General features: G+C 44.0%; 1 protein-coding gene across 1 annotated transcript; it reads right to left on the bottom strand.

The window, feature by feature from the left end:
* Nucleotides 1-66: 66 nt before the first annotated feature.
* Nucleotides 67-27,503, bottom strand: chpf2 (chondroitin polymerizing factor 2). The gene is made up of 4 exons (XM_055634243.1): nucleotides 25,652-27,503; nucleotides 19,288-19,852; nucleotides 5,557-5,739; nucleotides 67-4,523 (listed from the first exon to the last, which is right to left on the bottom strand). The coding sequence occupies exons 1-4, from the start codon at nucleotides 25,927-25,929 to the stop codon at nucleotides 3,264-3,266; spliced, it is 2,286 nt and encodes a 761-aa protein (XP_055490218.1). The 5' UTR covers nucleotides 25,930-27,503; the 3' UTR covers nucleotides 67-3,263.
* Between the last annotated feature and the right edge of the window lie 429 nt (nucleotides 27,504-27,932).

Raw genomic sequence — 27,932 nt, 5'->3', positions numbered from 1 at the left:
GAGCAGCTGTGTGAAGTGTGGTGCACCTGCTCTGTGTGGCATTGAGAAAGCAGACAGCAACAGATCATAATGCTATGTCATTGTTTCAGCTGACAGCACACTGTTCGGAACACACAGTTACTACATAAAGTTACAACTTTGAAGACAAAGTCTTTCAATGGCCCAACTGTTCAGAGACGAGCAATACTTTTTGTTTACAGGAAGCACCAGGAAGCTCTAAGAGCATTCCAAAGCATTTGATGTACATCATTTCTACAAGCAGTGACCGGCACAGGTCCATGTTAGCAGGCAATTTGTGAGAGCATGCACACACACTCTCCGCCAATGCTCAATGAGATGAAACGACAAACAAATTGTACATAAAACAACGAGGGGAATAGAATAGATAGGGTGAATGCACAAAGTATTTTATCCAGAGTAGGAGAATCAAGAACTAGAGGAAATAGATTTAAGGAAAAAGAGGAAAGCCTTAATAGGAACCCGAGGGGGAAACTTTTTCTACATAGGGTGGTGGGTATATGGCACAAGTTGCCAGAGGAGGTAGCATTTAAAAGACATTCGGACGGGTTTAGAGGGATATGGGCCAAACATGGGAAGATGGGAATCACTTATATAAGGCAGCATGGTTGGCGTAGATGAATTTGGCCGAAGGTCCCTATTACAATGGTGTATGACTTGAAAAACGGAATGCTAAAATTTAGAGCAAGCAAACAGGCACGTAATCAACTGTTGACAGTGACAACAGTTAAAAGAGAATTAGACAGGTACATGGATTGGAAATGTTTAGAGAGATATGGGCCAAATGGGACTTGCTTAGATCGGGCGAGTTGAGCTAATGGCCTGATTCCATGCTGTATGACAATAAAATAGTGTCTGATACTCTTCTAACTTGGGAAGCAGGGACATTTGTGGTGGCTCAGTCGAGGCTTAGGTTGGCTCGGATTTAGCACACTGCTGGGAATTCCTCAGAATGATCAGAGAAGCAGAGACATCATCCCTTGCAGCTCTCCACAAGTCATTGCACTCTATGTCTCATTCCTCCACGCTTTGGGAAAGATGTGAAAGCTTTAGAGAGATCTATTAGAACAACTGTACGGATGGGGGATGAGTTAGGTGGAGAGACTTTAAAAAAAAAAAAATCTGTTTGGTAGGGAGGAGACTGAGTGGGATCTGTTTACATCGTGGCCTGGTAAGACAAAGTCAGTACACAAGAGCCTGCAGGGAGCGGTGGACTCAGCCCGGCACCACAGCTTCCTATGAAATCTCTCTGCTCTTTCCTTAAACCTATGCCCTCTAGTGCTTGTTTCCCCAACCCTGGCAAAAAGCCTCTGTGCATTCACCCTATCTATTCCCTTCATGAATCATCCTCGTACATTTCTGCACTCTTTCCATCTTAACAACATATTTTCTATACGAGGGTGACCAAACTGAATGCAATACTCCCAAGTGCAGCCTCCCCATCGTCTTGTACAACTGTAACATGACGCCCCAACATCTATACTCTATTCCCTAACCAGTGAAGGATGAACTAGGAGGTGACTAAGGATCAGGAAAGAAGGTTCAGGTGTGGGTATTCTGGGATCTGGGGTATTGTTGGCAACACCAACATTTATTGCCCATCCTTAATTGCCCATAAACCGTGGCTTCTCAGACCATTTTAAAAGAATTTAAGTGCCAACCATATGGTTTAGGATTGCAGTCACATACGGCAAACGGGTAAAATTAGTGCATTTGTTCCCAAAGAACATTTGTGAACCAGGTGATGTTCTTTTTGAAAAGCGGCAGGTTTTGCAATCATCGTTACTAGATTAGTTTGATTATCAGCTGAATTTAAATTGTAAAACTCCCAAGTGAGATACAAAATGTTAGGCTGGATGGTTAGGGTGGAATTGTCAAAAAGCCTATCTTTAAGGTGAGAGGGGGAAAGTTTAAAGGGTATGTTTTCACATAAAGAGTGTTGGGTGCCTGGAATGTGCTGCCTGGTGGACGCAGGTATACACGAGATGTATAAGAGGCTTTTATATAGCAATATGGATATGCAGGGAATGGAGGGATTACCTGTAGGCAGAGATTAACTTGGCATCATGTTCAGCAGAGACTTTGTGGGCCCAAGGGCCTGTTACTATGTTGATCTGTTCTACGTTCTTTGAATATCAGTCTCTTGATTAGTCCAGGCTTCTAGTTCCTAGTCCAGCAATGTAACCACTGAACAACCACCAAGATGAATGGGTTGAACGGATGATAAAGTGAAGGGATCAGGTCTGTAAAAGATTAAATGAATGGGTAGAGGACGGTAGGGAGAGTGTACAGAATTTGCGAGAGAAGTGGTTGCAGTGGGGCTGAAAGCTTGCTTTCCTCAGGCACCTTTTAAAAGCAAGATCCTTGCTGGATATTTTGCTTCTCAGCTGATTTGCTAAATTGAAGGAACAAGCAGGCAATGCGCCCGAGACACGGAATGTTACCAAATCTGTCCCCAATGCACACCCATCGACAGAACAAGCCCTGGGTGGAGATGGTGCACTTCACACCCAGGGCACAGTCACCATGACTGAAGATAGTTTGGGTTAAGAAGGGGCAAACCATTCATCAGAGACTGGGTGATGCTAAGTTTGCATTTTTTCAATGAATAGACTGCAAAAGAAACTAAACAAGCTATCCCTTGATCGATTGTGCCTGCGTAGAATGAACCAATCTGGGATTAGATTGGACTTTAAATGAGGCCTGTCTCCACAGCTTCTTTTTGAAGGACAGACTTGAAAAAGGCAGTGGCTGAGGGGTGACCTTATTGAGATGAACAAGATCATGACAGGCAGAGAAAAGTGAACTCTCACAGTCTTTTCCCCAGGATTCGAAAAGATGAGAGGGGAGAGATTTAAGAGTGACCTCAGAGGCAACGTTTTCACTGAGAAGAAGTCCGTATCTGGAATGAGCTGCCAGAGGAAGCTATAGAACGGGTAAAATTATGACTTTTAAAAGACAATTGGACAGATATATGGATATGAAGTGTTTAGAGGGATACGGGCCAAATGCAGGCAAATGGGACCTGCCCAATATGCCAACTTAGTCGGCATGGCCAAGGTTAGCCGAAGGGCCTGTTTCCATATTGTACTCCATAACTTTACAATTTCCGCTGCTTTCATGTGAACAGGTAGGATTTGAACGCAGGTCCCAGTGGCTAAAAGCCAAACTACAGTAGCCGAAGCAACAGGTTTTTCTAATAACATACTGCACAGACAAGTCTTACGTTAGTCCCTGTCTCAGATCTAAGTGCTGTTAGCCTGTTCCTGCTCGAACATGGCTAGGGCCAGCTGGGAGCGCGACGCCAGCCCCTCCAAATTGCTGAGCATGCAGCGGTGGTAGAGCTCCTCGCTAAGCCGCGGGTTGCACGTTCGGTAGCTGTACTTCTGCACCAGGGCCGGCTCCACCGGCCGGAAGACATGCAGGCCCGAGTACTTGATGAAGACATCGTACACCTCCATGATTTCCAGCAGCTCGTCGTTGTCGAGGATGTCAGCCGCCATCTTGGTACGTGCCGCCATGTAGTCAGAGTTGAAGAAGCAGGCCTCACCGAAGGTGCGCCGGTCAAAGTGGCCGTCCTTCACAAACTCGGCAGACGAGGGCGTCTGCTGCTCCCGGTACACGATGGCAGGGTTGTACTCCTGGAAGTGGATGGGGAAGAAGACCTGCCAATTGTTGATGGTGTTCATCCGGCAACGGTTGAGGAACTCCCCGTTGATCTCGGTCCAGACACTGGCGATGAAGAACAGGGCGTCTACAGGGTGCTTCTTGGAAATTATGTCCATGATCTTAATCTGGGAAGGAACGTCGGTCTTGACGCTTATCCACGGGATTTTCACATCGGTGTACCGCTTCTCGATCTCGGCGATGGAGGACTTGACACTGGCGAAGATGTCATTCTGGCTGACGCGCTGGGCATCAAAGGGATCATAGATGAAGAGGAAGGTCAGCAGCACGTTATCGTGCAAGTCCAGGGCGTTCATCGAGTAGGCTTCCAGGAAGTTGCCCACAAAGTCCTGCTCATGCACGGTCAGAGGCAAGATCACCTGGACCCGGGTGGCCTCGGTCACGTAGGGCATGGGGATGATCTCCACGCTGCCGAGCGGCCGCAGCAGACTAACCCTCTTGGCGATGGGCCGGCTGTAGCCCTTCTCTGTGTGAGCATCCAGCACCAGGTCCAGGGTGTACTCCATGCCACGTGTGGGGTCGAAGCGGCGGTAACCGTTCAGCAGCTGCCGCTTGCGGAAGTGCAGCAGGGGTTGGTACCTCTCGTTCAGCTGCCGCATGGCCGTCTCCACAATGTCACTGACGTCTGCCTTGTTGACACCGCGTAGCTCGCACTTGGGGGAGCCCTCGACGCAGGAGTAAATCTGCTCCTCCGTGAAATAGTCCCAGCTCAACACCTCAAACCGGGTCTTGGGCTTGAACGGCGGGTTGATGCCAATCGGCCAAGTTGCTCCCATCTCCTCGTCCGGCGTCAGTTTACTCAGGTTCCTTATTTCCATCTGCAACACAAAGGTTTGAGGTGAGCACTCACGAAGACCGATGTACAAGTTATACAAAGCAAAAAGACAGCACAATATGAGGTAGAAACAAAAAATGGCAGAAAAAACCCACAAAGTGCTCGAGTAACTCAGCATGTCAGGTGGCACCTGTGGAGAACATGGATAGTGACATTTTGGGTTGGGACCTTTCTTCGGACAATATCAACTGGTGGTTTGGGGCACAATTTGGGGAGTTGATTTCACGTCTACCCACTCTTCTTAGAGTCTCCGTCTTACCCGATGAAAACCCGTCCTTCTGCCCATCAAGACCATTCCAAAAATCAACACCAATTTGTTTTTATTTTCACTACATTTCCTTCAATTCTCCCTCCTCCCACCGGAAACTACATTACTATGTATGTGAATGACAGGGCCTTGAGAAGTGCAGTAGAACAGGGAGAGACCAAGAAGTTTAAGAATATAGTTCCCTGGAAGTGGCGACACAGGTCAGAAGGACGGTATATGGTTGGGGGCATGGAGTAGGGTGGCTTTATAGAGTTTTATAAAATCATGAGGAACATACCGTAGTTAAGATGGATGAAGATGTGTAAAACTAGAAGGCATAGGTTTAAGGTTGAGGGTGAAGATTTAAAGGGGATTTAAGGTTTTTGACCCAGAGGAACGAGCTGCCAGAGGAAGTGGTAGAGGCAGGTTCAATTACAACATTTAAATTACATTGAGCTTGAGCTATAGGGAGAAGTTAGGCAAGCTAGAATTTTATCTCTTTGGAGCACATTTACCCTATTCCTGCCTCTCATTAATTTGCACACTTCCAGAATTCACCTGGCATCCTCCTGTGCTCCAAAGAATAAAGTCCTAGCCTGCCCAACTCTCCCTTGAGTCACGGCAACATCCTCGTAAATCTTCACTGAACCCTTTCCAGCCTAGCAACGTCAACATTTCTCCAATCCTGTGATTTAAAGTACCTCTGGAATTTATTCCCAGCCTGCACATGCCAATGGCTCTGGGAATTGAGCTTCACAAACAAGATTACCTGTAGCTCTTTGATTTCCCGGTACGTTTTTTCCAGTTCAAGTTCACTGAATCGGCGATGAAGGCGATACATAAGTGTAGGGTCTGACACCAGATGAACAGTGAAGGCCTTTGTGAATTCGCCACTGTCCTCTTTATCCGGGTCTGTATTTTTGCCCAGCTGGAAGGAGCGGTAGTGCACATCCTGAAACAGAAAGCACCTTATGAGATATTACTGCATGGGGACAGCAGACAGTTCATTTCAAGCCTAGAGTCAGAAGCAAGCTCTCCCATTCAAAGCAAAGTGTCCTCTACACCGCTATTCCGCACTGCAAGATCCGTCAGCCATTAATGGTTTGCACTGTAGAGACAGCAGTCATGGGGGCCAGACAGTGGTAGAGAATGGGGCAACTTTATATTCCTTTCACTGATCCTCCTTTAATCACCCAGCCTATGGCAGCTTCAGAACCCTTGCCAGTGTAATCGCGCCCTTGCTGGATCGTGGCGCCCACAACTGCACACAATGTTCCAGCTGTGGTCTAACCAATATTTTATAATCTTCAAGCAAGAACCTCCTGCTCTTAAACTCTGCACCCTGACTAATGAAGGCAAGCATCCCTATTCTTCACCACCAATGTTGCCACCTTCAACGGTCTCTGGACTTATACAGCAAGGTCCCTCGTCTGTTCGTCAGTACCCCATTAGAGCCAACCATTTGTGGTATATGTTTGTCCCTTAGTAGACCCCTTCTCCAAAAATGCAACACCTCATTCTTATCAAGATTAGATTCCATTTACCATTGCCCTGCCCAATTTACCATCAATCTGCTGCCTGTGACTACCCTCCTCATTGTCAACACCACCAATCTTCATATCATTTACAAACTGCTGTGAATCTCCACATTTTACATACCACTAGCAGTTTTTTAAGATAGGTTTTTATTCCTTTTTAGGTTACACTCATATTGTATTCTCTCTCTCCATTGTATTGTTAAGCATAATTTGTGTATGTTCAAAATCCCCATAATTTGTCATCTCATTGCTGTTCTTAGCCGATGTTATCAAGGCTTCCCTACAGTCTACCTGTTACTTTGCTGAGCTATGGTTGCCAACACTGATCCAGGTAGAAACAAGGGAGGGAATGGGGTTGGAGAAGAGAGAAAGAGACAGAGAGCGAGAAAGAAACATTAAAGAGCAAAAAGCAACATGTTAATTTGCAGTTTAAGGTGGCTGCCACATTGAAATTTATTTTGATCCACTTTAAAACTCCTTCCTTTCACCTTAAATCTGTGCCCTCATCTTTTTCTATCCCTACCATGGGTAAAAGATTCTGGATATCTCCCCTATCCAGATAGAACAAAGAACAGTACAATTAAAAGTAGGCATGCAGGTGCAGCAGGCAGTGAAGAAGGCGAATGGTATGTTAGCATTCATAGCAAAAGGATTTGAGTATAGGAGCAGGGAGGTTCTACTGCAGTTGTACAGGGTCTTGGTGAGACCACACCTGGAGTATTGCATACAGTTTTGGTCTCCTAATCTGAGGAAATACATTCTTGCCATAGAGGGAGTACAGAGAAGGTTCACCAGACTGATTCCTGGGATGTCAGGACTTTCATATGAAGAAAGACTGGATAGACTCGGTTTGTACTCGCTAGAATTTAGAAGATTGAGGGGGGATCTTATAGAAACTTACAAAATTCTTAAGGGGTTGGACAGGCTAGATGCAGGAAGATTGTTCCCGATGTTGGGGAAGTCCAGAACAAGGGGTCATAGTTTAAGGATAAGGGGGAAATCTTTTAGGACCGAGATGACGAAAACATTTTTCACACAGAGAGTGGTGAATCTCTGGAATTCTCTGCCGCAGAAGGTAGTTGAGGCCAGTTCATCGGCTATATTTAAGAGGGAGTTAGATGTGGCCCTTGTGGCTAAAGGGATCAGGGGGTATGTAGAGAAGGCAGGAACAGGATACTGAGTTGGATGATCAGCCATGATCATATTGAATGGCGGTGCAGGCTCGAAGGGCCGAATGGCCTACTCCTGCACCTATTTTCTATGTTTCTAAACGGGAACAGGCCCTTCTACCCACAATATTTGTGCCAAACATGTTTAACATGCCAAGCAAGTTAAACTGATCTCATCTGCCTGCACATGATCCATGTCCCACTATTCCTTACATTTCTATGTGCCTATAAAAGCTTTTTAAAAACCACTATCATATCTGCCTTTCACCACCACCAATGCATTCTAGGCCCCTGCCATTCTTGGTGTAAAAGTCTTGCCCTGTACATCTCCGTTTAACTTTCCCCCTCACCTTACTATTGGACATTTCAACCCCGAGGTAGAAGGTTCTGATTGTTTACCCTATCTATGCCGCTCATCATTTTATATACCTCTATCAAGTCTTATTTCAACCTCCGATATTCCAGAGAAAGCAATTCAAGTTTATCCAACCTCTCCTTGTATCTGAAACCCTCTAATCCAGGAGGCATTCTGGTAAACCTTCTCTGCGTTCTCTCCAATGCCTCCATATCTTTCCTATGATGGAGCGACCAGAACTGCACACAATACTCCAAATGCGGCCTAACCAAAGTCTTATAGAGCTGCATTATGACTTCCTGACTCTTACACTCAATGTCCCTGGCAACAAAGGCAAGCATGCCATATGCATCCTTTACCATCCTATCTACTTGTGCTGTGACCTCCAGTGAGCTGTGAACTTGGACTCCAAGAGCCCACTGCACATCAATGCTGTTAAGGGTCTTGCCATTAATTGTATACTCTTCACTTATATTCACCCTCCCAAATGCAACGCCTCACACTTGCTCAGATTAAACTACATCTGCCATTTCCAAGCCCTCTTACATTCTGTATACTTCCATCATTGCCCCGCAGCCTCTGCTCCAGGGAAAATAAGTCCAGCCTACCCAATCCCTTCCCATTCCAAAAATCCTTTGCTCTAAAATAAGAGGTTTTTAGTTAGGCACATGGATATGCACGGAATGGTGGGATATGAATCACGTGTGGGCAGTGGAGATTAATTTAACTTGGCATCACGTTCAGCAAGGAGGACAAAGAGCTTGGTCCTGTGCTGTACTGTTCCAGGTTAAATATTATTCAATCTGCTAAACCCTCACGGCATTCGCTCTATCACACATGACGTGTAATAGTCACATTAAAACCTGCACACAATGTTCCCGATGAGGTCACATCAGGGTCTAATATTAATGGCAGCAAGACATTGCTAGTTTTGTTACACAAATAACGGCCAATAAAAACAATCATACTGATTATCTGTGAATTTGTTTGCTGTATCTATATTTTAACTTTCAATTTATCATACAGCACAGAAACAGGCCCTTCGGCCCAATTCATCCATGCTGACCATGATGCCCCATCTAAACTACTCCCATTTGGCCAATATCCCTCTAAACCTTTCCTATCCATATACCTGCCGAAGTGTTTTTTTAAATGTCCTCATAGTATCTACGTCAACTACCTCCTCTGGCAGCTCACACCATACACCTAACACCCTCTGAGTGAAAATGTTGTCCCTCAGGTGCATATTAAATCGTTCCCATCTCATCTTCAACCTATGTCCTCTTCTGTTTGATTCTCCTATGCTGGGTAAAAGCTATGTGCCTATTCACCCTACCTATTCCATTCATGATTTTATATACCTTTATAAGATCACCCCTCAGACCCCTGTGTTCTGAGGAATAAAGTCCTAGCCTGCCCTATAGCTCAGCTCCTCCAGTACTGGCTACACTTGTAAATCTTCTCTGCACTCTTTCCAGCTTAATGACTTTCTTTCTGTAGCAGGGAGACCAAAACTGAACTCAGCGCTCCAAGTGTGGGCCTCTCCAATGTCTTGTGCAACAGTAACGTAACATCTCAACTTCTACATGCAATATCCTGACAGATGAACGCCAATATACCAAAAGCTTTCTTGATCACCCGATCTGCCTGTGATGCCACTTTCAGAGAATTATGTCCCTGTACTCCTAGGCCCCTCTGCTCTACAACATCCCGTAGGGTCTTACCATTCAATGTGAAGGAGTTGCTCAGAATATGGGGAGAATAAAAAATGGGATTAAAAATGGATAGTCAATGCTTGATGGACTGCAGGTCATGTTTCTGTGTTATATCTCACTGTGCAGTTGGGGTGATGGGACTTAGGACGCTCAAGATTGTTGAAGTGCTACAGAAATGTTAAATTTATACTTTAGTCCAAATAAAACATTGCACAAACAGATTTTGCTATTTGGCTTGGCATCTTTATTCAGTACAATGCCTCAGCAATAACTGCCCACAAGAGTTCCTCTCTGCCATCCATATTCTGGGTGGTGAACACATGGTTCACTAAAGGTTACAGCTTCTCAGCATTCAGGTAGACAGTTTGAGTGGGTGCCAGAACAATGAAGTAAGGATACCATTAGTGGACGAGGCTAAGCCAACCTACGGTAGTTTTGTGGTTGACCTTCTATTAATTTATTTTGTAGCTATGCATTAAATAAAGCTTTGTTAAAGGTCACAATTTGTACTCATTCCACCCATTTCCTGATCAATCATTCGTATCAGAGGAGAGGGCGGCACAGTGATGCAGCGGGTTGAGCTGCTGTTTCACAGTGCCAGAAACCCCGGTTCGATCCTAATCTTGGGTGCTGTCTGTGGGGAATTTGCACATTCTTCGTGACCACGTGGGTTTTCTCTGGAATCCCCCCACATCGCAAAGACGTACAGGCTTGCAAGTTAATTGTCTATGTAAATTGCCCCTAATGATCAGGGAGTGAAAGGAGATTGGAATTTAAGGAAGCATATTTTAAGTTCTTATGGAATTTATTCTTCCGTTTAGTAATCACTCCTAATTTGACAACAATTTATTTTGTCATAAGCAGGATTGGATATATACAGAGGTGCCACATAATGCCTGTGTTTTGATGGAAGATTTATACAGTGCTATAAATCTCTTAGTAGTAGTGGTCATGAAGTTATTGGACTGTCATAAAAACCCAAATGGTTCACTAGCGTCCTTCAGAGAGGTCTGCTGTCCCGACCCTCTCTGGCCTGATCCACTGTGTGCCCTGACTTTCAAATGTTTCCTCATTTCATGGGCAATTAGAGATGGACAAATAACATTGGCACCACCAGGTAAGTCTACATCCCGTGAACAAATAAAAGAGTTCAGATATAAATGAAACTTTAATTCAAGCATGCAATATGCCTCAGGGAATAAAGGTTTAATTCTGTTCCTACGTTACCAATCTTACCCAATTTTAGTTTTGAAGTGTCTGACACTTTATGCCACGGTTCAAGAGAGTTTATTGTCATGCGTCCCAGATAGGACAATTAAATTCTTACTTTGCTTCAGCACAACAGAATATAGAGGGCATGAATACAGAACAGATCAGTGTGTCCATATACCATTGTATAAATATATGCACACATGAATAAATAAAACAGATAAAGTACAAATAAACTGATAATGGGCTATTAATGTTCAGAGTTTTGTTTGAGTTTAGTTCAATAGCCTGATGGCTTTGGGGAAGAAGCTGTTACTGAACCTGGACGTTGCAGTCTTCAGGCTCCTGTACCTTCTACCTGAAGGTAGCGGGGAGATGAGTGTGTGGCCAGGATGGTGTGGGTCCTTGATGATACTGTCAGCCTTTTTGAGGCAGTGACTGCAATAGATCCACTCGATGGTAGGGAGGTCAGAGCCGATGATGGACGGCAGTGTTTACTACTTTTTGTAGTCTTTTTCGCTCTTGGGCACTCAAGTTGCCGAACCAAGCCACGATGCAACCGGTCAGCATGCTCTCGACTGTGCACCTGTAGAAGTTAGAGAGAGTCTTCCTTGACATACCGACTCTCCGTAAACTTCGCTTTCTTTATGATAGCATCAGTGGTCTCGGACCAGGAGAGATCTTCAGAGATGTGCACGCCCAGGAATTTGAAACTCTTGATCCTTTCCACCATCGGTTGATATAAAAGGGACTGTGGGTCCCCATCCTACCCCTCCCAAAATCCACAATCAGTTCCTTGAGTTTGCTGGTGTTGAGGGCTGTTATTGTGCTGGCAACATTTGGTCAGTCAGTCGATCTCACTTCTATACTCTGACTCGTCCCCATCAGTGATACGTCCCACAATAGTGGTGTCGTCAGCAAACTTGATGATGGAGTTCGCACCATGATCGGCTACGCAGTCATGAGTATAGAGTGAGTACAGCAGGGGGCTGAGCACGCAGCCTTGCGGTGCTCCCGTGCTGATTGGTATCAAGGCTGACACTTTTCCACCAATTCGAAAAGTCTGTGGTCTGTGAATGAGGAAGTCGAGGATCCAATTGCAGAGGGATGCGCAGAGACCCAGTTCTGAGGGTTTGGTAACCAGCTTGGAGGGGGCGATAGTATTAAATGCCGAGCTGTAATCAATGAATAACAACCTGACATATGAGTTTTTGTTGTCCAAGTTGGCCAGAACGGAGTGGAGAGCTAGCGAGATCGCATCCACCGTTGATCTGTTGTGGCGGTAAGCAAACTACAGTGGGTCCCAGGTTTTTCTCGAGGTAGGAGTTGATTTGCACATTGATCAACCTCTCGAAGCACTTCATCATCACCGACATTAGTGCCACTGGTCGATAGTCATTGAGGCACGTCACCTTGCTCTTCTTGGGCACTGGTATTATTGATGCTGTTTTAAAGCAGGTGGGAACCTCGGACCTCAGAAGTGAGAGGTTGAAAATGTCCGTAAAAGCTCCAGCCAGTTGGTCCGCACAGGTTTTTAGAACACGACCCGGTATACCATCAGGTCCAAGCACTTTTCGAGGGTTCACCCCACTGAAGGATTTTCTGACGCAGGCTTCTGTGACTGTGACTGGAATACCATCACAGCGAATGGGGGCTCGAGAAGGCACATCAGTGTTTTCCCTATCAAAGCATTATGGTTTAATTTGAGACTGGTTGAGACTCAAGTTGAGACGAGAAAGGTTATGGTTCAATTTGAGACTGGTTAAACAAGGCTGAAAAATTCATGACAAGGTTATGAAGTTTGTGCCAGTACCAGAGATGATAGTGGCTTCTCCAGAACAGCTACTTTCCTACAACCACCGGGTTTTTGGGCTGGAGGGCATTGCAGAGGCGGGAAGGGTGAGGCACAGTCACACAGCAAGGAAACTGGCCCCTCCATCCACCAAGTCTACACTGTCCATCAAGTTCAAGTTCACATTTTTTGCCACATGCACCAATTAGGGTGCAGTGGAATTTGACTTACCATGCAGTCATACAACAAAAGAGCACAATACACAATAGAATATAACATGAACATCCACCACAGTGGAATCAACATTCTTCACTGTGGTGGAAGGCAATAACTTTCAGTCAGTCCTCATCGTTTGTTCATTTGTGGTCGGGACCATGAACACTCCGCAGTCGCTGCTACGAATGGCCCGATGAACAGGCCCCCTCATCGGGATGCTCGAAACTCCGACGTCGGGACGGACGGACACTCCTCAGCTTGGAGGTCCCAAATCGGCCGCTTCCTACCGGAGACCTTCCTTCACGATGTTATAGGCCGCAGGCCGGTGGTCGGAGCACTTCTCCGCCGATCCCCGGCAAGGGATCCCAAGCTCTGCGATGGAAAGTCCACACAGCGCCTGCAGCTAGAAGCTGTGCAGACCGCGGCATCAGGATACAGGTCCGCATTCCGGCGGTCGGAACATTTCATCTGGCTCCGCGATGGAAAGTCTGCGCTGCGCCCGCTGCTGAAGCTCTAGGCCCTGACTCCGGGAGAGGCCGCACCAATCCAAGCTGTTAGGCCGCGAGGGTGAAAAGTCGCATTCCACCGAGGTAAGTGACTAAAAGAGTTTCCCCCAATTCCCGCCACCCCACACTAAAACATATTTAAACACACTAAAACACACTTTTAGACATACTAAAAACAAAACAAAAGTGGAAAGGACGAACAGCTGCTGGCGAGGCTGCCAGCTCGCGGCGCCACCAGTACTATAAGCCGACTTTGCCATATTCCCCCACATTCTCATTAATTCTCCATAGACTCCACCATTTACCTAAACACTTGGAGTAGTTTACAGAAACCAATTAACCTACTTAAATGCACATCTTTGTGATGTGGGGGAAAATTGCAATACCATGTGGTATTGGAAAATTGCAATACCTTGTGGAAAACCATGTGGTCACAGGGTGAACATGCATGTTTCACACAAGCAGCACCCGAGGCCAGGTTTGTATCCGAGTCACTGGACCTGCACAACCTTGATAGACATTTTCTAATTGGGTTTTGCACCAATTAATTGTTTTCGAATAGTCTTTTTCTTTCCAGTATTTTGTGGAATTTACGTGCAAATTGCATAGAATATATATCTTTGCGTGTTTGTCTGATTCTATGCACCTGAGATGCTACTGCACGCAAGACTTTCATTGTACCTGTACCTCAATGAACTTATGCATATGATAATAAACTTGACTGACATGACCTGAACTGATTTGACCTGCCTGTGGCACTGCCAGCGCTCTCTCATTGGCGGGATGGCTTAATTTGAAAAAGCTTAACAGAAACTATGCTATTAACAAACTCTATAATTTGTGTCTTTACACATGCAACTAAAATTAGCAGCTCCAGTTGAACATGGTTAAAATGAACTATTTCACGTGACTGCATTCAGAAGTGCTTTGAATTCTCAACTTGCTCTTTTGCAAAGGACAAGGATAACAAGGAACAATTTACAAATTTGCCTCCCAACTTGATTTTTATAATACATCTCTACTTCTTACATAGAACAGTACAGACCAGGAACAGGCCCTTCGGCCCACAATGTCTGTGCCTAACATAATTCCAAGACCAATCCTAATCTGCCTTCACATAATCCATATCTAGCGATGTTACAAAACCTACCTTCAGCGGCGCTGCAGATCTGCCAATGGCTATATGTGCGACTACGGCGCCTTTGAAGGGGGGGGGCGGGATTAAAATGCAGGTTTGTATCGCTTGTCGGAGAGGGATTTCCTCGGGCTGCTAGATGATGAAAAAAAAACGATCGGACTTCCGTTCCCGTTTTTTTTTAAATAAAATCGCTGGACAATTTAATAGTTGGATTAAAGTAAAAAGTGACTTTAACCGCCCTCAACGTGACGTATAGCAATATCAGGACAAAACAAAGGGTAAGTCGTATATTTCACATATAATATTGCTTCTTGGGGTGGCTTTAGTCTAATTTTACGACGCGGAAATGTTATTTAGTCCCCAAATGATTCGGCCATGTCTTTGCCTGCCGATATGGGGTTAAAATTCACGGCAACGTTCCAATTGATCGCCAGAAACACCCACTCGCAAGATGATTAAAATCCTCATTTTTTTTTGGACAATCATGTCATAAATCGTCTATATTTTGTGTAATTGTCTATCCATAATCAATATTTTTATACTAAATATACACAACAATTTTAGTCACATGTATTGTGCAAAAAATAATAATTTTGATTATATTGAGAGTGGATGTTTCTAGTTTAATTTATGGGAATTCAACTAAATTCCTTCCATTTGGCATATAAGTTCATGACAGTGCGATTTAAAAATCATGTTATATTGTGAATTCTTGTGTGAATGGGATTAGTTTGTTATTTGGATACTTAGGCTATTTAAAAAAATTAGCCTTTTCTTAAGAAATGGATAGGTGTTTGGATCCAGTAATTGAATTTAAATGATTTTTTAATTAATTAGATGAATTTAATTGATTTGATGAAACTGATGAATATTAATTTTTTTGTTGGGTATTTACATTTTAAACAGATGTCTCTGAAGAAGAAATGCAACTATTTGTTTTAGCGTTTAACTATCATTTCTACCTTTTTTCTAAAACTGCAAAAAATAGCTTGTTTCTGTTAATGCTGTTCAGTGTTTTTTTTTCCTTTACATTTTAAACAGATGTCTCTGAAGAAGAAATGCAAAATTCTCAATCCAAATGCCCAGCCAGCAAAAGAGACTGATTTAGACAGCATTCGCAGAGATTATCCGAATTTTAACATTACATCCCAGCTTCTATACTCAATGCTCTGATTTATAAAGGCTAGCATACCAAAAGCTTTCTTTACCACCCTATCTATATGAGATTCCACCTTCAAGGAACTATGCACGGTTATTCCCAGATCCCTCTGTTCAACTGTATTCTTCAATTCCCTACCATTACCATGTACGTCCTATTTTGATTTGTCCTGCCAAGGTGTAGCACCTCACATTTATCAGCATTCAACTCCATCGGCCATCTTTCAGCCCATTTTTCCAAATGGCCTAAATCACTCTGTAAACTTTGGAAATCCTCTTCATTATCCACAACACCCCCTATCTTGGTTTCATCTGCATACTTACTAATCCAATTTACCACCCCTTCATCCAGTTCATTGATGTACATGACAAACAACAAATGACCCAACACAGATCCCTGAGGCACCCCACTAGTCACCTGCCTCCAACCCGACAGACATTCACCATTACCCTCTGGCTTCTCCCATTCAGCCACTGTTGAATCCATCTTGCTATTCCTGCATTTATAACCAACAGTTGAACCTTCTTAACCAACCTTCCATGAGGAACCTTGTCAAAGGCCTTAGTAAAGTCCATATAGACAACATCCACTGTAGTCGAAAATTTAAATTTCCCAAGCAAACAATAATGTGATGAGGCTGGAGGATGCATTGTCATATGTAAAAGGGAAATGGAGACCAAGTCACGATTCAGGAATCAGCAACAAAACAAAAGAGAAAACAATATAGGGGGTCAGAGGTAAACATGACATTAGGATTCTGCTCTTGAAGGAGATACAACTCATTGCTTACTGGATGAGCTGAGAGAAAGCCATGCTGTTGTTTAATATTACAACTTCGTACTGGAGTTGGGCGTTTCAATGCCAGCATGTGGAGATGGGGACTCTGCCAGAGCCCAGCCTGTGAATGCAGACCAGAACCACAGACAGTCAACCATGTCAACTCTGGGTGCCCACTCTACCACCCACCAAATGGAGCTTAGGGCCTGGCAGACATTGACACAGAGACAACAACATGGCTGCTCAACACCCGGCTTGAGATCTAACTATTCCTTTGGTTTATGTTTCATTCGCAAGAAGAAAATTACAACTTTGTGGTGTGTAACAGAAACTAAGATAAAAGTGGCGAAAACATGTTGCCCCATCAGACCTTGAAGAGAAAAGACAGATATGGATTTAATGAGGACTCCCATGAAAAGCATGCTCAGTTTTCTGGGATCAATATTAAATATCCAACGTACTTTGGTATGTTTTATAAATAAATGCTATCTAATTAGAGAAGCTTGTTCAGCTCTGCCCTGGTAAAAATGACCATCTGCTACTAGTTATGTTTACTGCACAGGAAGTCAGGACATATTCAGATTAGTACCTTTTATTAAAACCACTTCAGTAGCTAAATGTTTCCTTGCTTAGATTTATTACCGCTTTCAATGTTCTGCGTTCCTGAAGGCAATGGCACTCTGTGAATTATTACTTCAAAGATACTGTGGCTCTCTTGTGCCAGGCCCTCCTGAGGCAAGAACAGCAGTTCATAATCCACGGCAGCAGACTGTCTGACACCATGAAACATGAATCTATACACACTGGATACCCGTACTTCTAGTAAGTTAGTAAGACTAAGTAGCAGACAGGAAAGCCCCGTACTGCTGCCCTTCTCCTACTGGGGAAGTGGAAGCAGTTTTGAAAACATCTTTGGTTCATCTGTCTGGGACTGAGTAATTCAGTACAATGCAGAAAACAAATTGCTGGAAGAACAGCTGGAGTGAGTCAGACAGCAACTTGGGAGGGAAATTTTGGGTCGGGCTCCATCTTCAAACTGATGGAAGAAGGGCCTCGACATGAAACGTCGTCTGTCCATTTCCCTCCACAGATGCTGCCCGATCTGCTGAGCTCCTCCAGCAGTTTGTTTTTTGCATAAGATTCCAGCATCTGTTTCTTGTGTCTCTAATTTGGCACAGACCTAGGTTCTAGCTGGAACTGGCCTGGCCATGTGAGTTACCAACACAGCAGTGCAGGCGAGCAATCTACTAAAGTCATGGTATGCAATTAATAACTATCATCTTATTGGATGAGAATGTCACTTGATAGCTCACCGCGCCAAACAAATCAGGAGACTCAACTTCAATCCTAATCTGTAACAGTACAGTCCAATGGGACAATTCTTTCCAGAGGCTCAACATTGGCAAAGCAGCACTGAAGGAAGCACGACAAAAAAAGCTGGAGTAATTTAATGGGTCAGGAAGAATCTTTGGAAAAAAGTTATTCCTTTTCTCCAGAGATGCTGCCTGACCTGCTGTTACTCCAGCTTTTTGTGTCTGTTTTTGCTTTAAACTAGCATCTGCAGTTCCTCCCTACACTGAAGGAAGCACACTAGTTTTTTGGTTAATCTGAGAATTGCCCTCTGAATGTGCACACATTTCAGAGAACGTGAACACATTTCATATCTTTATCCCTCAGGTGTCATTGCAAATAGATTATCCAGACATTATCACATGGCTAGCTGTGAGACCATCTTGTGTGAAAATTGGCCACACATTCTGACATTAAGTACATTTCAAAAATTATTTCATTGGATCTAAAACGTTCGGGAGAATGGTCTGAGGTAACTTAGATCTGAGGCAGGTTGAAGTCTAAAGTATAAAGTCTGATGGTTAAAGTGTACCCCATAATTAAGGGCTCCTGATATTACGATGTGGTATGTGGATAGTGGGCAGGGAAAATATTGGGATTAACTTGCCAGTTCACCCACACAGCATGGTTTTGTGTACACAGTTATGGCTGACTGAGTGGGTAACTGTTGGTTGCAGAACCATTGGATTTTATGCCAACAGAGACAGATCATTTGGCCCATGATTTACACAATGTAGATTTACACCTCCTTCCACCCTCTCCATCACGCTCTATCCTTGTATTTCTTTAGAAACTGGATATGTGGACCTTCAGCCTCTGACTGTCAAACACCAATGTTACTAACCCTACATTAACCCATTTTTTTTAAATTCTCCCACATTTTCATCAACTCCTCCAGATGTTATCACCCACCTACATCCTAGGGCAATTTACGGAGAACAATTACTAGCCAACCAGTTTAGTTTAGAGATACAGCATGGAAACAGGCCATTGGCCCACTAAGACCATGCTGACTACTGATCACCTGTTCACTCTAGTTCCAAGTTATCCCACGTTCTCATCAATTGTCTACACACTAGGGACAAGTTACAGAGACCCATCAACTTACAAACCTGCACGCCCTTGGGATGAGAGGAAACCAGAACATGTGGAGGAAACCCACATGGTCACAGGGAAAACTTGCAAACTCCACAGACAGCATTCAAGGTCTGGGAGGAACCTGTGTCTCTGGCACTGTGAGGCAGCAGCTCTACCAGCTGTGCCACCATGCCACCTGTTCTACCACTTGTTCTATTATTGCGCACATTCAGAACTGATCAATACCATACTTCACATTGGGTTTACAGCTCCACACTGTTGACATGCAAACTCTTTTGATCACGGATTTAAAATCATTAACTCAGCCTCAGCACCTAGCAACGTTCTCCATTTGAATCATCCTCCATGTGAAGTGACGTCCAACTCCTACTCCTCTTAAGGTCACACAGACTTTCCTCAATCACTGCAAACATACCTTCTCAAAACTTCTCTCTGCACGTTAGGGATGAACGGCAGTGAGGGACCACAATTTACTGACCTTGTGCTTGTCAATGCAGCTGATGCCAACAAAGTCGATGATGCAGCGACCAAGCCACTCGTCTGGCCGCGCACTCAGGATATCATTGCGGCAGCTGTCCAGGTACGGCTGAAGCTTGATGAGGACGCTTCGAGACAACACATAGCCGTAGCCGCCGTGGCAGTAGCGGGAGTCAAGGTCGCCACCGATGAACTCTTCCGCCCGTCCTAAATACAGGTCGTTGTTAATGCTCAGGTGAGAAATGAGAGACTTGATGCGCTCCGCCTCAGTGTATGTGTTGTCCTGAGTGAAGTAAAACCAGTCAAACTCATTGCCGTAATGTTCATAGATGTACTGGATGGTCCGGTACATCAGCCACACAGGTCGGTCGTCTCCGTGGGATACTATCTGCATACCATGTGGGATCTTGGTGTTGCGGAACCCAGTGAAGTAAACCAGCCTGCTAAAGTGGTGGGCTACTGTCCGATTCACAGATACAGCCATTGTGTTCAAGGTAGCTTTAGATGTCAGAACCCCAACGAACAGGCGATCACGGATTCCCAATTCTGTATGGATGTAACGGGTTCTGGTGGAAGAAACATAGTCAACTTCAAGCCACGTCAAGCTGTACTAACTTTCTATTCCCTCAATAACATCTCTCCTCCTCTTCTGAAGGCACCAATACTCATTGCAACATTATTTATTAGTTTTCTCAGGTGAATGGAAAAGATCCCAGAGCATTATTAAAGAGTTGGGTGATCTTGTCAATATTTACCCCTCAATGCAAACAGCCAAACTGGTCATTTATTTGCTATTTGTCAGAGTTTATTTTGTACAAACTGATTGCACTGCAACATTACAAAAGTATCTTAATGGGAACTAAAGGTATCTAATAACACTTCAGTTGTTTAAAAAAGCACAAAAGAAAAGCAGAGTACAAAGTCAGAATCTTTATAAAAACACTGGTTAAGTCTAGTTGTAGTATTACAGTAGTTCTGGGTGCAGAATTTTGGAAAAATGGCAAGTGGAGCAGTTTTACACAAAAGTGATCATCCATTACTTAGAGACTGGAGATTAAATGTCAAGAGTGTTTAATTGTTACTAGTACCGAAAACAGAATAATTAAATTCTTAATTGTAGTAGCTTAACAGGTCTGTAAACACAGTAATTTTATGTTTTAGTTTCAGAGATCACAGCATGGAAATAGGTCCTTCAGCCCCAGTCAACGCCGACCAACAATCACCCCATACACTAGTTCTATCTTATACCCTAGGGACCACACCGGACCCACGCTGTCAAAGGTCACAGGAATCTCTACCAGGGCACCACTGTGCCCCCCCTCATAGATAATATAGTACTCATAGATAATATTATAAACAGAAAAAGAGTTAATGAATGAAAGAAAATTAGTTCAATAAAAGCCCCAAACCCCTGGTGCAACCAAGACAGTTTGTAGTTCATAGTTCAGTTGGTGTTTGTAGTGTCAAAGAGTCATGGGATTTAGTGTAGATGGGCAAAAATGGCTGGCCAGGATCAGGTGGGCCAAATGGCCTGTTACTATGCTACACAACTCTGTTACCATACACGGTTTTGCCGTGACTAATGTTTTGGGGTTAGTCTGATGTTACACCTGCCATGTTTTTTTGCACACCTCACTGAACCAGGTTAGCCAGGTGGCTCAATGGGAAGCGGAGGCCTGAAGGATATGCTAAACCTGCAGACAGAGGGTGGTGAATCTGTGGAATTCATTGTGGAGGCCAAGTCATTGGATACTTTTAAAGTGGAGATTGATATGTTCTTGATTAGTACGGGTGTCAAAGGTTACGGAGAGAGGACAGGAGAATGGGGTTTAAAGGGAAAGATAGATCCACCATGATTGAATGGCGGAGTAGACTCATTGGGCCAAGTGGCCTAATTCTGCCCCTATGACATGAAGACTGTAGTGGAATTCAATTCCAGTGGTCCTGATATCCCACAAAGGGATTTGAGCTGCTAGTCCTTATCAACCTCTACATCTTTTAGAAGGACCACAGAAGCTACACAACAGAGGAAGTGTAATGGTGAGGATGTAAACCGAGGGCTAGTTCTCTAGACAGGCCCGCTATGTGTTCATTAGAACCTCACTGAGCTAAGATTATCACTATGAACTTCATGAATGATGTTGCCTGAATCACTCTAAGTGATGGATGTTAAAGTCTTCACCCAAAGTACATTTGGTACCACAGTACTTGCTCTAAGTATTGGGAAGTAACTGGATCATTAGCTCAGGGAGGGTGGTGAGGGATAAGCAGCAGACTTCCTTGATCATGTTTGATCTGATAAATAAATGAACTTCAAAAAATGTCACATTCACACACAACTGGAGTACTACATCTTGTTGTGACACTCTTGGGGAAAACACATAAATGTTTAAGGGTGGGAAAGATTTACTCCGGTGATGCCAGGAAGGAGGACCTTTGGTTACATTAACTAATTGATGGGGTCGCTAGGCTTGTTCTTTTGGTGGTTACACAAAAAAGCTGGAGAAACTCAGGGGTGCTTCTTCCGAAAACCTTCTTCAGACTGATCGGGGGCGGGGGTGGGTGGGGACAAGAAAGGGAAAAGGAGGAGGAGACCGAAGGCTGGGGGATGGGAGGAGACAGCAGGGGGGCTGAGGAAGGGGAGGAGACAGCAAGGACTAACAAAATTGGGAGAATTCGATGTTAATGCCCCCGGGGTGCAGACTCCCCAAACGGAATATGAGGTGCTGTTCCTCCAATTTCCGGTGCTGCTCGCTGTGGCCATGGAGGAGACCCAAGACAGAGAGGTCGGAGATGGAGTGGGAGGGGGAGTTGAAGTGCTGAGCCACCGGGAGGTCAGCTTGGTTATTGCGGACCGAGCGGAGGTGTTCGGCGAAACGATCTTGCTAGATTTCGGACGTAGATGAGGTTGGAAGAGGTGCAGGTAAACCTCTGTCGCACTGGAAACGATTGCTTGGGTCCTTGAACTTGGAAGGGAAAGTGCCCGTGGTTTAAGAAAACAAGGGAGTTATGGAGGGTTGTGGTCTTTGCGGAAGGCAGATATGGGGGGAGATGGGAAGATGTGGCGAGTAGTGGGGTCACGTTGGAGGTGGCGAAACTGACGGAGGATTACTTTTTGTATGTGACGGCTGGTGGGGTGAAAGGTGAGGACTAGGGGGACTCGGCCCTTGTTGCGAGTGCGGGGATGGGGAGAGAGAGCAGTGTTGCGGGGTATGGAAGAGACCCTGGTGCGAGCCTCATTTATGGTGGAGGAGGGGAACCCCCGTTCCCTGAATAATGAGGACATTTCAGATGTCCTGGTGTGGAACGCCTCATCCGTGGAGCAGATGCGGCGTAGACGGAGGAATTGGGAGTTGTTCTATTTGGCTTCTTCCCAACCATCAGACTACTGAACACTGCAACAACTAAACTCCAAACTGCCTCGGTTGCACTCGGGAGTTTGGGCTTTGTTTTATTTTGCACTATATTGTTTTTATAATATATCAAACTTGCTTTTCTGTGTTTGTTTATTATATTATCTATTGAGTATTGTGTTTACAAACCTGTTGTGGTGCTGCAAGTAAGAATTTAATTGTTCCATTTCAGTACATATGACAATAAAACACTCTTGACTCTCTCTCTTGACTCTTGGAGAAGAAGATTGTGAAGGGATTTTGACAAAGGTAAGTAATAATATGTTTGGTAAAGATAAAATAGATAGAAGCGATTGATGGAAGGATCAAGAACTTAGAAAAGTATGCTGGTAACTGACAGAAGAACCCAAAGTGATGAGAAACAGTTGTGCACAGCCTGCCTTTGAGGAATGAAATGCACTGCCAGACACAGTCATTGGACACAGGTTCAATTATAGCACTCATTGGAAGCTAGATAAGTATTTGAAAGCAAATAATCTGCAAGGCTATGAAACGGCTTGCTCTTGCATGGAGCTGATATATATTTGATCAGGCAAGTGGGCTGTAACTAGTCTGTGAAGCTCTGAGACTTCATGATATCCAGAGTAAGTGTTAACATCTACCAGGGTCAGCCTCAGTTCACTGTATACCAGAATGTTATGTCTGCTCATGGGAAAGAAGATGTCTTGTCTGAATCTGGTGCTGTGCCAATACTATACAGTAAAAGTATTTTAAATTATTTCTCATGTAATTTAGATATAATTGAGTATTTAAGAAGGCAATTACAATTAAATCATATTGCAGAGAATTGAGGTATATAGGTCATGTACAGTATATTGTGCAGTTTAAATTGATTTCATGGTTGGTTGGTTGGTCATTGTGGGCAGAGAGGCTGTTCCAGTGCTGTACTCGAGTGCCACGTTGTTGGTCTGCTGTCCCACATGGATAAAACTACTTAGAATATAAGTGAATTAGATGAATGTTTCATGACATTTGGATGCCTTCATGGTTAATCTACCAATTTATAGATTTATTTGTATTAATTATTCCTGTATTAAATGCTGCCTGGATTAAAGGTTATTAGCTTTATGGAGAGGTCAAACAGCCTTGGATTGTCTTCTCTGAAGCGTAAAAAACTGACGAAAGACCCGATAGAAGTGTATAAAATTAGGAGCGGCATAGATATGGTAGACAGTAATGAAGTTTTTCCAAGAGTGAAAATGTCAAAGACTCGAGGGCATAGATTTAAGGTCTGAGGGGGACAGTTTAAAGATGTGTGGAGCTTTTTTTTTTTACACATAAAGAGAAGTCAGTGTCTGGAATATGCATTGGGGTGGTGGTGGAGACAGATATGACAGTAGTGTTCAAGGATATCCAGGGAATGGAGAGATATGGATCATGTGCAGACAGAGGAGATTAGTTTAACTTGGCATCATGTTCAGCACCGACATTGTAGGCAGAAGGGCCTGTTCCCGTCCTGTACTATTCTATGTTCTATTCCTCTAATGGGGATAATCTAGTGGGATATTATCTTATTACAACATATTACTAGTCAAGGCTTCTGGATTTCTAATAACTATTACTTTTCATATTTTAAAATTCTTTAAAGATCCCATTGCAGAGATACAGAGGAGAAGCCAATAAGGGAGAGGTAAACCTGCTTATGTGGCAGTAAGGCTCTTGAGCAGCTAACTGTTCCTTATTTTGTAATAAAGATAAGCAATCTCAACGGCATCATCTTTTTGGCAATTTTCTCATTTACAACTTTCTAATAGTTGCAAAGATTCACACTGATGTTAAAACAGTGGTGCATCATACATTATCAATATTCTAGTTAAACTTGTAGGTATATTTGGACAAACAAAAACAGACAGCATCTGTGGAGGGAAATAGGCAGATGACGTTTTGGGTTGGGACCCTTTTTCAGACTGAGTTTCTTCCAGCACTTTGTTTTTTACTCAATATTCCAGCATCTGTACTGATGCTGGTGCAGATGACAGATACTCTTGACCCTTGACATAATAGTTGCAATGAGCCAGGTACAACATTCTAGTCTGAGTGCACACTGCATTTCAAACACATACAGCACGGATACTGGTCCTTCGGCCAATTTGTCCATGCTGACCAAGATGTCCCATCTAAGTTAGTCTTGTTTGTCCACGATTCGTCCGTACCCCTCTAAACCTTTCTTATACGTGTATCGGTTCAAGTGTTTTTTAAACGCTGTTATAATACCTGCCTCAACTACCTCGACTGGCAGCTCGTTCCATATACCCACCACCCCGAGAGAAAAGGTTGCCACTCAGGTTGATTAAATCTTGCTTCTCTTACTTTAAACCTATGTCCTTTAATTCTTGATTCCCCGATGGGTAAACGATTCTGTGGATTCACACTATCTATTCCCAGCATGATTTTATACACCTCTATAAGATCACCCATCAGCCTCCTGCGCTTCAAGGATAAAGTCCTAGCCTGCCCAACTTCTTCCTGTAGCTCAAGTCCTGGCAACATCCTTGTAAATCTTTACATAATTTCTAGCTTAATGACATCCTTCCTATAGCAAGATGACCAAAACAGTACTCAGTGTGGCCTCAGCAGCACTTTCCAAATCTTTAAATTGAACGTGCCGCAAATTGGCATGCTCAGAGTTCTGATGGCTCCTTTATCAAGACCTTAGCAGACCAGCAGAAACACTGAAAGATGAAGATACCAACGACTTTTATGATTTTTGGATAACTTAGAAAACATTGTCAATTGTGTCTGGGATAAAACAAACCAATTTTACCTACTGAAGCAAAATGGACATTTTGGGCTAGTGCTTACTCTTATAGCCAGTACTCCTACGCTCATCTCTCAACAAGAGTCAAAGAGAAAATAAATAAGGAAACTCTCCTCATTGCAGAGAAAGAATCACAAACCATGCATGTTTAAAACAAATATCATCAAGGATTTACTCTCTTGTCAAATTCTTACCTCAGCACTTTCTTGTGTGGCTTGTTGGGGTCCTTATAATATGGGACTATCCTTGGCTCATACTCCTTGTTGTCACCAAGCTCCCCCGCCTCAGCGCCAGCTCCCAGGTGTCCATGGTTGTGGGGCAGCCCCCTGCTCTCCCCGACATCCATGCACGACTCGTCCCCATTTCCCTGGCTCCAGGAGACTCGCAGCAAACTCAGGCTGCAGCCCAAGGAGAGCCCCAGGATCAGGGGAAGAGCAGGCCGGAAGAGGGGTAGCAATGATGTCAAACGCATTGTATAGAGAAAGCAGGTAAGACGTCAGAAGAAGACCGTGAGAGAAACCCAGGAAGAAAGGATCTGATATCAACAGCCTTTTTATATATATTAAAAATCTATTTGTTTTACCATAGGGGTATACAAAACTAACACAAACAATCGGTTTGCCGTGACAAGCCTAAACTACATGTACAACAATCTGGGTCTGACTTTGAACAATTTCCATCCCTCTAAAAACATAAATGAAATATTAATTGATTAATTTTAATTTCTGCTCAAAATAAGTTCACAGTGAGATCTCTTCAATTACAAATCTTCAAAAGGGAACAAAATGTCAGCTTCAAAAGGAAATTAAGACCATCGAAACACAATTAACACAGCAGGTCACAATTTAAAATATCATCTGACATAGATCAACAACATTTACTGACACTGATCCCAACACCACTGACATATCAAATAAATAACTTTGTAATTCAATGGCAGCTAAAGGCAAGCTTTGGAAATTCCATCAAAACAAATACTGTTAACTGTAAAAATACAAAATTTAGCATCCAGTTAAAAATCTACTCCTCTCATTTTGTTCCCACTTTCCCATATTCTGCTTTGTACTCTACATACTTTGATATCACAGAGAAGACAACATTTGTCACCTGTAAACTTCCCTATTACTCTTGAATTCATAACGTGGATAGCATCTAAGTATTGAGATTAAACTGTGTGTTCAACACACAGTAAAGTGCAATGCGTTTGTTGAGAAAAAGTTTCCGATTAAGCCCTTTTTAGTTTCAGCCTGTTCTTATTGCCAACTCCAGTGGATATATTGAACACTAAGCAGGTCACTGTTAAACAAGAGGAAAATCTGACAAAATCTTTCACGCTTAAGCCTTAATAGCGTGCCACCACTGTTTAAAAGACAGGCTAACAAATTATTCTGGGGTCAAATACCCGCACAAAATCTCTCCAGGAGAACAATGCCACAAACCTGAATTACGGTTCAAGAAGCATCATTTAGAACCTTACAACAGATCTGAAAGACTGTGGAGAGTTATCAAATTGAAATGGCATACTTCAAATCTTAGGTCGCTGTACAAGGCTCATGCTCAACTCTCTGGCTGACATCTCCCTGTCACTGCTCCGATGACACCCGAGGTTTGATTCGCTTCAGAAGCCGCATGTTTGTGCTGACAGCAGTTTGAGGGAGGGAGGGAGGCAGGGGAAGGGATGGGGCTGCAGACTGTGTGGCGGTCTCTTCCCCTCAACTGCTCTCTCAGAAGGGACGGCAGCGCTGCCCCTTGTCACACTGGAGGAGTTACACGCTCGGTCTTGGGGTTTTTTTTTCTTCTTTATAAGAAAAAAGAACTGCTCGGGCTGGCAGGGTCTACCCGGGCTGACGGGGTCGGCTCTCCCGGGGCCGGACTCTCCCGGGCTCGATGCCGGGGCCGACTCTCCTGGGTCTCCCCGGGCTGTGGGTGGCGGTTGGACGCCGCAGACTCGGGACCGTTGAGTCAGGACCGTTAACTCGGACGGAGCGCGCGGCCTAACCGCTCAGCCCAGGCTGTGCGCATGCGTCTGTGGTGAGGGGGCGGGAGGTGTGCGTATGTACGCACGTACACATATATTATATGTGTTTGTATGTATGCATGCAAGCATGTAGGTATGTGTGTGTACGTATGTGTGTATGTATGTGTGAGAGTGAAAGGGAAGGAACTGCAGATGTTGGTTTACGCCCAAAGTTGTACACAAAAAGCTGGAGTATCTCAGCGGGACAGGCAGCATCTCTGGAGACAAGGAATAGGTGACGTTTCGGGTCAAGACCCTTCTTCAGACTGAGAGTCGGGAGAAAGGGAAACGAGAGATGTAGACGGTGATATAGACAGGTATAGAACAAAGTAATGAAAGACATGGACAAAAATAATAAAGGAGGCAGTCCACTGTGGGCTAGGTGAAAAGTCAATGAAACTCACCTGGACGACAGTGAAACTAGTATAACGACTTGGTTGGGGGAGGCATGGAGAGGG

This window comes from Leucoraja erinacea, chromosome 4 (assembly GCF_028641065.1).
Source record: "Leucoraja erinacea ecotype New England chromosome 4, Leri_hhj_1, whole genome shotgun sequence".
In the NCBI taxonomy this organism is placed as follows: domain Eukaryota; kingdom Metazoa; phylum Chordata; class Chondrichthyes; order Rajiformes; family Rajidae; genus Leucoraja; species Leucoraja erinaceus.
Note: the sequence above shows the minus strand (reverse complement) of the source record. Positions and strands in the feature narration are given on the sequence as shown.